Below are 13405 nucleotides of genomic sequence, written 5' to 3' on the forward strand. Positions count from 1 at the left end.
ATATTGGAATACAAATAGGCCTACAAAGCAAGATCATATGATACTGAATGTGGGCCGAGATGTAGGTTAAGTAGAGCATGTGCTGAGTTTCGGCATATGGAGAAGCTGTTCTGATTGTTTTGTTTTTGCCACATGCCCATGTCCTGTGTGGGTTTCTTCCCTCGGTGAGGGCTGACACGCTACTGCAGCATCACTGTCCAACTCTCTGAGTCTTGGCAGTGGCACAGTGCTGTCAGCCCACATCTCGGCCTGCTTTTAGAGCTGCATGACTCTTATCCTTTAATTAAATCCTCAGCAGATCTTTTGGTACCCTTGCTGCAAACTGAACTGAACTTCTATTAAGCATCCTCATAGACTGCAGATATATTTAGCACAGTATGGGAATTTTATAGATAATCCTTCTAACTCAAGTGGTAAGCGCTGACAAGATTTGTAACCGGAGACCACTAAAAAACAATGACACCAAGTTGTTGGCATCCTTGGGGGAATTCTCTTCTTCCGCACACATGCCCCACATGCCCTATGCCCACCCCCCAAACAACTCGCAGGGAGAGCAGAGGATTAATCATTTCACCTGACAAGGAGAAATGCCTGTGCCGATGAAAGGATCAGCTTAGCATGATGCTGAATTCTACTCCGGCGGCTTGTGAAAACACAAACATTTTAATCGAAAAGCTGAACCTCAGTAAGGGCTGGATCCAGACACATCAAAGAAGCGTTTCAGTGAAACGCGTTGTAAACTTTATATGAGAAATCGGGTTGGCAAAAACGGAACTCCAAAGCGCCATCAGGTGTCACAGTGTTATAATGCATATGCAGTGGTACCTCAGGTTACAAACACTTTGGGTTACAGACTCTGCTAACCCGGAAGTAGTACCTTGGGTTAAGAACTTTACCTCAGGATGAGAACAGAAATTGTGCGGCGGCAGCGGGAGGCCCCATTAGCAAAAGGGCGCCTCAGGTTAAGAATGGTTTCAGGTTAAGAATGGACCTCTGGAAGTTCATAACCAGAGGTACCACTGTACAACGCATACGAAGCGCTTTTTCTTTGCCAATGTAGCTGTGTCCAAGGACTGAGGATCCTCAGTAGCCACAGTATTCCTTTAAGGAGGTGAGAATATACTCCATCCTCCTGATGGCTTATGAGAAGCTGAAGGTGATTTGGGAAGAGACGACAGAGGAGAGCAGCCACTTTCAAAAGGAGCAAGGTGCTTGGGGTGAGAGAGGGAAGCATCTTGGGCTTGGTACCCCTTTTTAACCATTTAGAGAATGAGAAGGCTACTGGCATCTTTAAAAAGATAGGACCTGCTGAGGATAACTCACAGAGTATGGGCGGAAACTGTGGCTCCTTTCCTGTGCTACTGACCCCGATGGAAGGGTATCTGTTCTCCACGCTCAATTACAGCACTCGCAAAGAAGGGCTTCTTAAGAGAGAATAATATGTGAATCTGCCCTGTTGCCCCACCCCCCAAAAAATGTTCAAAACTCATAGTGTGTCCTTTTGTTACTCAAGGTGTTTGAAGCGGTGATCGCGTGGGTCAACCACGACAAAGATGTGCGACAGGAGCTCATGGCACGCCTGATGGAACATGTCCGCCTGCCATTGCTCTCCCGAGAGTATTTGGTTCAGGTAAGTAAAAAGTAAGCATTTGATGTGCACACCCTCTCTCTTATTCTGTCCAACCTTAAGCGTACAGACTTAGCCATAGGAACAGAATATTTACCATTAAGGAGACAGAATCACTTAACTACAGGTAGCACTTCTTGTAAGGTTCTACCAATCTGCTCAGCGTTCTGTATCTTGGTAGTTACGACCGGGTCTTTTTTTATCTTGTTTGTGTCATGCTTTTTGGCGAGTGTGAAACTTTTGAAAATATTTAATAGTGGAAAGGGTAAGGCTCCGTTAATTTGGAGGAATCACTTCATCAATCTAACTAGCCCCCCCCAAAAAACCTACACCTAAATTTGAAGTGACCTGCCTTAAATGGTTTATCGCTAAGAATCTGAATCTGCAGCTATACTAGAACAATTGCGTACTGGTTTATGTTTTCCTTGATATTCTGTCGAAGGGAATTAATATTTGCTGTTGCCCTAGGAATGTAGGAAACCAGCTTAAATGAAGTCACTTTGGTCCAGCTGGCAGGGCTCTCCAGAGTTTAATAAGGGACAATCCCATCTTTACCTGGAGGTGCCAGGGAGTGAGTTTTGAACCTGCATGACATGCAGAAGGAAATTGGCAATATTCACCTCATTTTTCCTTGAGCCCATTTGTTTTCATTTCTTTGAATAAGTTACCTTGATCTTGGTGTGTGTTTTTGCCAGGGTATACAGCTTCTGTGCTTGTCTCTGTATTCTGGTTTCTAGCCTGTAGGCATCCACCCTCTTGAAATGCCTTTTCTTTATAGGGTTCCAAAAATTTTGGAAGCACCGTGCTTACATCTCTTATTGAACAGATCCAAAGGGCTTGTATTTTCTTTCTTAAGAAGGCTGGCATAGGGGTAATCTTGAGATGAACATGCCAGCATATTAGCATGCACCTGTTGTGTAGTAGTACTTGTTAAGACTTTTGTCCATGTTTAATGCTCAGAGAGTCGAAGAGGAGCCGCTTGTTAAAAACAGCAGTGCGTGTAAGGATTACCTCATTGAAGCGATGAAGTACCATTTGTTGCCACTTGAGCAAAGGGCTCTGATGAAGACCACACGAACAAGGCTGCGAACACCAGCCTGCCTTCCAAAAGTAAGACCCGTCACTCTTGGCTACCTGGTTCGCCATTTAGTATTGCATTGCATTATGGGAAGAGAACGTTCAGCAGAGATGTAACAGATGGATTTAATTATGTGGCGGTCTTATTGAAAATACAGTGATTTTGGAGTAATTTAAGACAGTCAAATGGGACACATACACACACACCAGTAGGAAGAGGTGCACCACAATCCAGTAAGTGAATTTAGACCATCAATCTAGAATGTCTTTCTTTCATATTTGTTAGTAGGGTTCTGCTTGTTCAAGAATATTGGGGTGCCATGACGTAACTAGCAAGACTGTCATGGTGGTTCAGCAGAGAGACTCTTGTTTTGCCTGTCAAGAGCATCTGCCTTTTTAGTGAGTAGAATGGAGGTATTTGGTTCCATATGTGTCCCATAAATTGTCAAGGTGACCACTTAACAGAAGGAGCAGCGTTATAGATTATAGCAAGACTCTTCTCTCCCCCCCCCCCCCAAAAAAAACCCCTGGTGGCAGCAAAGTTAGACAGTAGGAGTAGGAGTATATCTCCTCCTTATTGATCCCTGTGTACTTTGGTGGTGGAACTCTTTCTCCTGACAATCGCCTTGGCAGAAGTAGTCTCCAAAAGAAAAGGGGAATACTGGAAGTTCAAAGATGCTATTCTGATACATGATGGGTATGCGTAAGTGAATAGTTCCTAAGTTTATTGCTCTAGCCAAAGAGCATGACAAACTACTCTGAGACACGGAATAGCAACTTGTAAGAAATGATCAATTTTCCATTGTTGTCTCCATTTATGTGACTAAGCAACAGGGTTATTTACGATGTGTTTCTTCCTCTGAAGCTGATGGTGGTGGTCGGAGGACAAGCACCCAAAGCTATCCGCAGTGTGGAGTGTTACGATTTTAAGGAAGAACGGTGGCACCAAGTTGCTGAGCTGCCTTCTAGAAGATGCAGAGCAGGTAGCTGCTTAAATTGATGGTGTTGCTTACATAGCTAGGTAACTCCATGCCAACAACTTCCTTTTAAGAAGGATGTTGTTTTTTATGTGTGCAGTCTTTAAACAAAAGAGCATACATGGTCTGTAGAGACCAATGCCTGAAATGTAGAACCTTTTCTTTCAGGAGTGGTATACATGAGCGGACTTGTCTTTGCCGTTGGTGGTTTCAATGGCTCCTTGAGGGTTCGTACGGTGGATTCATATGATCCCGTGAAGGACCAATGGACAAGTGTTGCTAGCATGCAAGACAGAAGAAGCACTTTGGGGGCTGCTGTATTAAACGGACTTCTGTATGCCGTGGGAGGATTTGATGGAAGTACAGGTATAGAGCATTTCATTCATATTGTACTTTGCATTCTTACTTTGAGATGACAGTCTTCTAGATTTGGCGCCGTTCAGATGCTTGGCAGTAGAATTCCCATCAGCCCCAGCAAGTTGTTTTGCACTATTAAAATTGTGCTTATAAAAATGAAAACACAACACGCAGTAATTCATCTGAGTGAGACCAGCACTCTCAAGCTCACGGTCATCTCCGTAGCTAATGATAGAAAAGAGTTCATAAGTTCTTAATTCCTGTTAATAGTTCATGGAGAAACGAATGAGCAATACCTTCTTTCTTCATAGCTTTGTGTACTGCTTTGTTACAGGTCTATCATCGGTAGAAGCCTATAATATGAAGACGAATGAATGGTTTCATGTAACTCCAATGAATACAAGGAGAAGTAGTGTTGGTGTAGGTGTAGTTGGAGGTAAGGTCTCCTCTTAAGACTAAATTGGTTCTGGTGTCCATGTGACTAATAGCTGTTCACAAGCTTAACTCCTAAATACACCATATGTTCATAGCAAGCACTTTGCAAAGCAGTCTAGTCCTTTCAGTCTAACTCCATCTTCAGATGAAGTATTTATTAGACCCAGGAGTGCCCTCTGCTGTGTTCTCTGTGAATTTTTCCTAACCACCTTAGTACAGTATTTTTATCTTTATTTTATTAATTTTTTGCTTCCCTTGTGCCAAGGAGAAAGTGGCAGTGTGCTGCCTGCTATATTAAGAAATAGCTATAGTACTCAGATTTTATTGGCCAGCTGAGAAGCTGAATAGTCCTTTTTTAAAAAATGACTGCTCAGGTTTTAAAATAAAAATCTTGAATTAAATGAATATGATTGAAAGAGAAATGTCTAAAAAATATTTAAAGAGAAGTATTTGTTTCTTCTGAAATGTACGAATGATTTAAACTGAACCACAACCGATCTGAAGTAGACAGCTCAGATAAGGCTGCCTTGCTTTCGTTCAGCTTCTTCAAAGTGTGAGTCCATCAAACCTCACAAAAAAGGACTTGAGTGGAACCTGACAAGTTCTCTTCGAAATAGACCCTTGTTGAGAAAAGCCCATTTAGCACAAAGCATCAAATGCAAACGTCCACGCTAAATGGTTTTGCATTGTTTCAGTTACACAGAGCACAAACGTTAACTATTTTATGTGGAAGCTTTCTCATTCAGATCAGTCACCCCTTTTAACACAAAGGCTTCTAGGTTTAATCCTCTATGAAATGCACATCATACAAATCTAATGCAGCCTTCTCCAACCTTGTGCCCACCAGATATTTTTGGGCTCTTTACTTCTATCACCGAACATGATCAGTGGTCAGGAAAGCCAAGAGTTGTGGTCCAAAGCACTTGGGCAACACCAGGTTCAGGAAGGTTGACCTATCATCTACTGGTGTATCTGTATATGCAGAATTTGTTAATCCTCTTTCCAGGTATGCTGTATGCCGTCGGTGGCTATGATGGTGCATCACGTCAGTGCCTTAGTACAGTGGAGTGTTATAACTACAGTTCAAATGAATGGAGCTATGTTGCAGAGATGGGCACTAGACGTAGCGGAGCAGGTGAGTAAACAAACTTAAATGAGAACTCTATGTGTCAAATGGAAAAAAATGCAAGGAATCCCAAAGTTTTTTGTTTTTTTTTAAATAGTCATGGCAGGTACACATATGTTCAAAATCCAAATACAGTGGTGCCTCGCAAGACGAAATTAATCCGTTCCGCGAGTCTCTTCGTCCAGCGGTTTTTTCGTCTTGCGAAGCAACCCTATTAGCGGATTAGCGCTATTAGCGGTTTAGTGGCTATTAGCGGCTATTAAAGGCTTAAGGGATTAGCGGATTAGCTGCTAAAAGGCTATTAGCAGCTTAGCGCCTTAGAAAAAGGGGGTGGGGAGCGAAAAAAACACCTCAAGAATCGCAAGACATTTTCGTCTTGCGAAGCAAGCCCATAGAGAAATTCGTCCTGCGAAGCACCTCTGAAAACGGAAAACCCTTTCGTCTAGCGGGTTTTCCGTCTTGCGAGGCATTCGTCTTGCGGGGCACCACTGTAGCTGTCTTACTGTTGCTTGAACTTGTTCCTGCATCTCCTCCACACTTATTGCTATATATGGGACATAATTCCTGAACCAGGATATAATTGCATTTATTGGAATATGAGATGTCTCTCTGATCAGATTTTAGCTTGAATTGCAGGATTGAAGAGAGTCATCTCACCATTCATGCTTTACCATTCTCAATGTGGGGTGACAGGTAGGTGTACACTCCAAAGATCAATTGCTGTCAGTTTCTTTGGAAGGAACTGAAATTGTGAGTTGCAATCAGGAAGTGTTCTCAAGATAATCTTTCTTTGTAGCTAATTTTTAAATTGCTGGTTTGACGCCCCCATTTATTTGTTTTTCAAAGGTTTTTTGTATGATCTAACAGCTACTCACTGAAAAATCTGACTTTGGTTGTTTTGCTTTTTGTTTTTTGAATCCCTATTTAAGTATTTATGTTGGAAGCTCCCAGCAGCAAACTCTTAAATGCCAGTGGCTTTGAAAAAGCAATTTCTGGTTCAGCATGACTTGAGAAAACATAATTTTGTTTGCATACGTCTGGATTACACCCATTCAGTACTTGGTGTCCAGTTCAATTTGCACCACTGGGAACTGTGGTGGAGTAGATGAGGGCCGGTATGCTGAGCTTGAATCCTTGGAAGATGGGTTGGTATTTCCTGTGTTCTGAAGATTGACCAGTTCTGTGTGGGGTTGCACTTCCTCTGAAAGAATAGGTTCAGAGCTTGGGGGGTGGAGTGCTCCCAGATCCGTCTTTGTTGCTGGAAGCTCAGATATAGCCTCCGTGGCTAGGAGTGTCTTTTGCCAGCTACAGTTAGTCCTCCAACTATGGCCGTTCTTGGACCTGGATAATAATGGCAATGATGATGATGATGATTGGTTAAATTTGTATTGAGATTCATGTACTGATACCTTCAAAACTCAATTATTGCAATGCACTCATCCCTTGAGCAGAGGCTGCAGCTGATGCAGAATGCTGTGGCTAGACAGTCGATAGGGTCGGACTATCGGCAGCACATAAACCCGGTGTTCAAGCTTGCATTGGCCGCCTATATGCTACTGGACCAGGTTCAGGGTTCTTGTATTAATTTATAAGGCCCTTAACAACGTGGATCCAGGTACATAATGGACCACCTGATCCATTATATCCCTGCTCAGTCACTGAGGTCTTCAAGGGAGTCACTGTTAATGGTCCCCCATGGCTTGGATGCACGACTCTTATTACCAAGGAGCCATGCATTCAGTATAGTGGGCCCAGTTTTATTGAACTCTTTTCCAGATCAGACAGGACCCCCCCCCCCTCCCTGTTAAGCTTTCAGTGCCTACTGAAGACATTGTTTTATTCCTGCAGACATTTAAGCTGAATTCTGGTTTTATAGTTTTGACTCACTTTTAGTCTTACTGCTTTGTGTTTCCTGTATGCCACTGAGAGATTGCTGCAACTAAGTGATATACAAATTGAAAAGGGGGGGAAATGGGGTGGGAAGGAGAAAGTAATGATTGGAGGAGCTGCTTCTCCTCCTCTGGCAGATGGATGGGGCTAGATTGCTCTCCCATGATGCTCTTTCCAAGAGGTAGAGAGTGCTTCTCCCAGGGCTTCAACCCTGCAGTTTGTTTGCTAGTATAGTGCTTACGCTGCCCTTTTATTCTTGCATGTTACGTTTTTTAGCTTATAGAATCTGTTGCAGGACCCCACAGTATTTCCTTCCTGTGAGCTGCATCAAGGTTTGCAAGACCAAGAACTAGCATAGCATATTGGCTAAATGTGCAATCCTATGCACACTTGTCTAGGTGTAATTTAGCATAGGATTGCACTGGACAAAGGATTGCACTGTAAGAGAGTCAGCTGTGGGCCAGTATTTCATCAGTTTAAAGTTTGCCCCTTTGATGAACTCAATAGAACCTTCAACAAAGCCACACACAGCTCCAGCAAACCATGTAATATTGGGATAAACAAACTGACCTAAAGGTGGCTGTAAGAGTTGCTGGGGAAAAGTGTGAAGACATTTTTCAAAACTCTCAGGCTCTAGGTACATACTAAGTGTGTGTTCGTGTCTGTGAATGTGTTGGTGCCTGTGAACGTATAATGTAATACAGTATTTATGTGACTTTCATTGCATCTGAAATTTTTTGATTCCCACCTCCCACCCCTTGGTACTTTGTTGGTACTTGCTAAAACCCCAGAAGTGGGGATTTATGCTTTTTCTTAATGTTAACTCGTTTTGCTTTCCCCCCCTCCTTTCAGGTGTTGGTGTCTTAAACAACTTATTGTATGCAGTAGGTGGCCATGATGGTCCTTTAGTCAGAAAAAGTGTTGAGGTGTATGATCCTACCATCAATACATGGAAACAGGTTGCAGATATGAACATGTGTAGGAGAAATGCAGGTAAATATTACAGCCTTCAAAGAACTTTTAACATAGCATTGAAAATAGAAATGACACTCGCTTGGGCTTTAATTGCTTCCACATCTGCCCCCCCAGGTTATTTATCTAATGAGGACCTTGCTTTGAGTAATGAGAAATCTAACATAATTCAGTATATGACACTAACACAGCCACTTTCACCATAGAACTAAATAACAACAGACAAAAATTATGGCGGTTTTGAATTTTGATAAACCACTAGCCTCAAATGCTACATTGGGGGAATACATGGTTGTCCATCATATCAAATAAATAATTGTGCACTTAGCTTGTCACTTAGAAAGGCCTTAATGCTTCTTTTTTTACAACCTCCTGGCACCAAATGTGGCCTGGTGAGCTAAGAAACCAGGCGCTGACACTGTTTTTCTGCTTTGTATTAGGGGTTTGTGCTGTCAATGGGCTCTTATATGTAGTTGGAGGAGACGATGGTTCCTGTAACTTGGCAACAGTGGAATATTATAACCCTACAACAGATAAGTGGACGGTGGTATCGTCATGTATGAGTACGGGAAGAAGCTATGCAGGTAATAATGAATAAGTTAAAAAGGAGGAGTCTTCTCCCTTTTTCTGGGGGTTAATGAAGGGGCAGGTGGACTGCATTATGCTCCCTCAGTGAGCGTGTATTATGTGAATGGGTCTAGAAGCTCTTGGAGGATGGATGGGATATAAATGGAGTTAAACACAGATAGCATCTGTATGCGGTGAAAACCAAGCTCTCATCTTTATATTTGCTCATTTAAAATATGTATATGCAGGGACGAACGAAGGCGTTGTGGCACCCGGGGCGGGGCATCGCTACATAGGGCGCATGTGCAGTGTCGCTACGTATAATGCATGTGCCAAACGTAGCAACGCCGCATGTGCACTGCACATAGCGGTTTGCCGGTGCTCCAGCGCTATACGGACAGTGCCGGGATCCCCTGCTTGCAGCTGCAGCCTCGAACGGAGGATCCTTTACATGCGGCTGTAGTGGCAATGGAGGGATCCCACCGCCATCTGTAAGGTGCTTGAGCGGCGCTGGCGGAAACCACTATGTACAGTGCATGTGCGGCGTCATTGTGTAAAGCGCATGCGTGCGACACTGCACACACGCTGTACATAGCAGTTTGCCACTGGCGCCGGGATCCTCTACTCACGGCTCCAGCCGCGAATGGAGGATCCTCCACATGCGGGTTGCCTTCTTGTCACCCCCCCAGACATGGCACCTGGGGTGCACCGCACCACCCCCCACACCCCCATTGCGACGCCTCTGTGTATATGTCACTTTTTTAAGAGTCAAAGCTTTCTGAGGGTGGCATCCATAAAAAACAACATGTAAGACAATTTCATCACAGATAAAATGTGAATAAACCAGAAATAATGAAACAAAATCCATACAAAGAGCATTAGTTATAGATGCTTTTGAACACCTATAGAAATCCACTGGGAGATGTATTAAGGCGATGTTGAGTTAGTTGGCAACCAGATCTATCTCTCTGTTGCCTCTGACTCAGGATAAGCAGTTCAGGTGCTTGTCAGTTGTATGGAGATGGTAGTAGTCTGGATGGGGAGTACTAAACTGAAACTTAATCCAGGCAAAATTCAGGTGCTGCAGGTTCTCAAGTGTAGAATATAGGGAGATGGTCAGTTCTGGAAGGTGTTGCATTCCCCTGGAAGGAAAATGTGCATTTGGGGGGGGCAGGACTCCTTGATCCATCACTGTCACTTGAGACACAGTTCGCTTCAATGGCTAGGAATACCTATTTCCAGTTCTGGCTGGTTCGCCAGCTACAGTCCCACTTGGAAGGGGATTCTTTGGCCAAAGCAATGTATGCTTTGGTAACTTCCAGGTTAGACTAGCAATATGTTCTTTGTGGGGCTGCCCTTGAAGACTGTTTAGATGATGCGGTTAATGTAGAATGCAGCAGCAAGGCTACTGTTGAGTGTCTAGCCTGACATGTATCATGCTGGCTTTGAAAGATCTGCACTGGTTTCCAATTTGCTAAAGGCTTAAATGACCTGGGCTCCAAATACCTGAAGGAGCACTTCCTACCACATCAGCTTGCCTAAGTGTTGCAATCAGTGTGGGAAGTCATTTTGGCAGTGCAGGCAAAATATGGTTTGAGGGGCGGGGAGACAGGGGAGACTTTCTCTGTGGTGGCTTGCAGGTTGTCGAATGACTTCCTCTCTGAGTTAGTTCACACAACTCTTCACCCAGGTCTTTAGTTGACTAGATGCAAGGCTTTGTTTCAGCTGGAACTCACCGGAACTCAGGTCCAGCACCTCTCAGGTGGGCGCTATTGCCATTCTAAGAGAAGGAGGGAGGTGGTCATGGTGAGTTCCGGCACCTATTTTTCTAGAAAATCACACCGAGTAGATGTCTTCCCTTCTACTTTGCTATGATCTGATGTTCTGTGCTGTTGTTGTTTTTTTGTTGTTGTTGGGGTTGTTTTTTTGGCAACTTTGCCATTGGTGGTTTTCTGATGCTATTTTACAGTTTTAATGTAAATTGTACTCGTTTTTATTTGGTGAATGAAGCTCAATAAATACAGATAGCAAATAAGCAGACATCCAGCCTAGAACTAAAACATAATTATAGCCCAAGACCCACTACAGCAAAAAGCACAGCAAATAAAGCCCCCTTCAGGGAAAATATTTTAGTTTCAGGGGGGAATGTGTATTTGAAGCAAAACTCCATAACTCCACTCTACGATCTGTCCTGCTTTCTAGCCACAGAATCCGGTCACATCTTTATTTTTACACGGCTGTTTTAACACGATAAAGTGAATTACGTAGTTTTAGAACAACCATCTAGGAATGTTTCTCTGAATAAGAGTTCAAGTCCTGCTTTCTCTCTCTTTCTGTAGGTGTTACAGTTATTGACAAGCCATTGTGAGTTGGTGCAAAGATTTCTCCCTACCTTGATTATGCAGTAGAAGCAAGCTTTAACAAGTGACGTCGAAGTGATTGAGCATCAAGTCACTTCTTAACTTGTAGCACATTGAGACATGTTGGAAGCTGTGGCCTGCCACAATTAAGGATGAAAATGAAGATTATTCCAGTTTGAAGCAATGTGTAGCATTATTTGATGTAAAGCAGCATCTGACAGATGTAGCTGGCTGTGTTGACTACAATTCGGATTTGCTGGGTTTTTGGACAAAATTCCTTAAGGACCAATCATGTGTCTCATGGTTGACTGGATATTTTTTTTTAAGTAAAAGATAGTGTTTCCTGGTGTCTTTTTTCCAAAGAAAAAAAATATCCATTAACTGCTGGTTTTTGGAGGAATATTGAATCCCAGCTTAGTACTACAAGCTGGCACAAGAATCTGGATGCTTTTATAAATCATCTTTGGTTACATTACTATTGTGTGCATATTTAAGTGTGTGTGTAAGTAGACTTTCTTTATACTTGTTTGGAACTTGATGATACTATTTATACTCTGCACGGAACTTTGAAGTTTGCCAGTACTATGTTGTAAAACAGAGGTGTATATTTTGATATTTACCAATGCTTTAACAAATGCCACAGAAAACATACAATACAATGCTCATGAAACAAGTGTAATGCCAAAATGTTTTAAACTGATGTATTGGTGATCTCTATTTACCAAGATCTCTTTTGTTATGTTTTGATTTATCTCTCTTAACTCTGTCATAAGGGTTAATACTTGGCATGGGCATAATGGCAGGTTTATAATGAATGTATGGAGCTCTGTTTTATTTGCATGGCATTTAAAACTTTTCCTGTGTAACTAGCTGCTATTAATTATGTACTTCCTGTATGTGAAAATGTTTGTAAACAAACAATTCCTGGATGCTTTAAATATGACCAAAACTATTGTCATTTTGACTTCTTTTCTTTTAATAAAACTTTGCATATTTGTTTTTCCTAAAGTTTGGGACTTCTATTTAATGTAAAAGTGATGAAATAATGTCCCTCTTCAACAAGACAGGTATTTTTTGTTTCATAACTGTCTGGGAAGACAGATTGGATGAACTGAGTATGTTTTGCTTGGAGCAAAAGAACCATGCTGACCATTCTTCAGGATGAGAACAGAAATCGCACGGTGGTGGCACAGCGGCAGCAGGAGGTCCCATTAGCTAAAGTGGTACCTCAGGTTCAGACAGTACCCTGAGTTCAGACAGTTGGTCTACCCATAATAAGGATATGGCGAGGTAGAACGTTTCGGTCCGCTGAGGGAAAACAGAAAGGGTTCCGTGCGGAGCAGTCAAGCTAGCGCTTCCTTATTTACGGAAGGCTTTTAGGGGATGCCCTTCTAGAAGGGACATCTCCAGGCTCGGGGAGATGTGTGTGTGTGTGTGGTGCTAGTGCATTACATTGTAATGAAGGGGGGGGGGTTCCCGCTACAGTTCCGCCCTTCGGAGATAAGATTGCGAAGGTGGACACCGCGCAATCCTTTTCTCTGCACAATTTAAGGTGGTAAATATTAACCTGCTATTCTCCGTCCCAGATGCGTGTGTCCATGTGAACCTGAAAGGGACTTGGATGTCATGCTTCTTAAGGATATTTGCATAGAAATGTAACTGTGTAACAGTGCACATAGTTAGACATAGGATATCACGTAAAATTAATATTTTGTTGCTCAGTTACGAAGCCCATTATATAAATGCCAGTTGCTCGCCTCACTGATTGCATGTGGAAGATAGCAGTAGATTTCTGGCATAAAGCGGAGAATAAGGTAACTGAACTTGTGTTGCCTGTTGAACAAGAGCAGCTGCAATCTGAAGCACTTGCCAGTACTTAGGACCAAGCCCCAAGAGGCAAGGCCAGATTTAGGGTTGATGATAGGGCCCTTTATATGTGATACTTTAGGGAGCAGGCTAGCAGGCGAAGCCCATTACTTACATCATAGGAGCCCACACAACACAAAACACTCTTGCT

General features: G+C 42.8%; 1 protein-coding gene across 2 annotated transcripts in view; it reads left to right on the forward strand.

Moving 5' to 3' along the window:
* The window catches only part of KLHL2 (kelch like family member 2), a 35510-nt gene extending 23114 nt beyond the window's left edge, over positions 1-12396 (forward strand). For both annotated transcript variants that reach the window (XM_083457357.1, XM_083457358.1), the window contains 9 exons: positions 1514-1630; positions 2588-2737; positions 3570-3687; positions 3850-4047; positions 4373-4474; positions 5480-5608; positions 8342-8482; positions 8902-9045; positions 11368-12396. In XM_083457357.1, coding sequence (XP_083313483.1) covers positions 1514-1630; positions 2588-2737; positions 3570-3687; positions 3850-4047; positions 4373-4474; positions 5480-5608; positions 8342-8482; positions 8902-9045; positions 11368-11396 — 1128 coding nt within the window. In that variant the 3' untranslated portion in view covers positions 11397-12396. The remainder of the gene's footprint in view (positions 1-1513; positions 1631-2587; positions 2738-3569; positions 3688-3849; positions 4048-4372; positions 4475-5479; positions 5609-8341; positions 8483-8901; positions 9046-11367) is intronic.
* The last annotated feature ends 1009 nt before the right edge of the window (positions 12397-13405 follow it).

This window comes from Podarcis tiliguerta (assembly GCF_965153285.1).
Source record: "Podarcis tiliguerta genome assembly, chromosome: 9".
Taxonomy (NCBI): domain Eukaryota; kingdom Metazoa; phylum Chordata; class Lepidosauria; order Squamata; family Lacertidae; genus Podarcis; species Podarcis tiliguerta.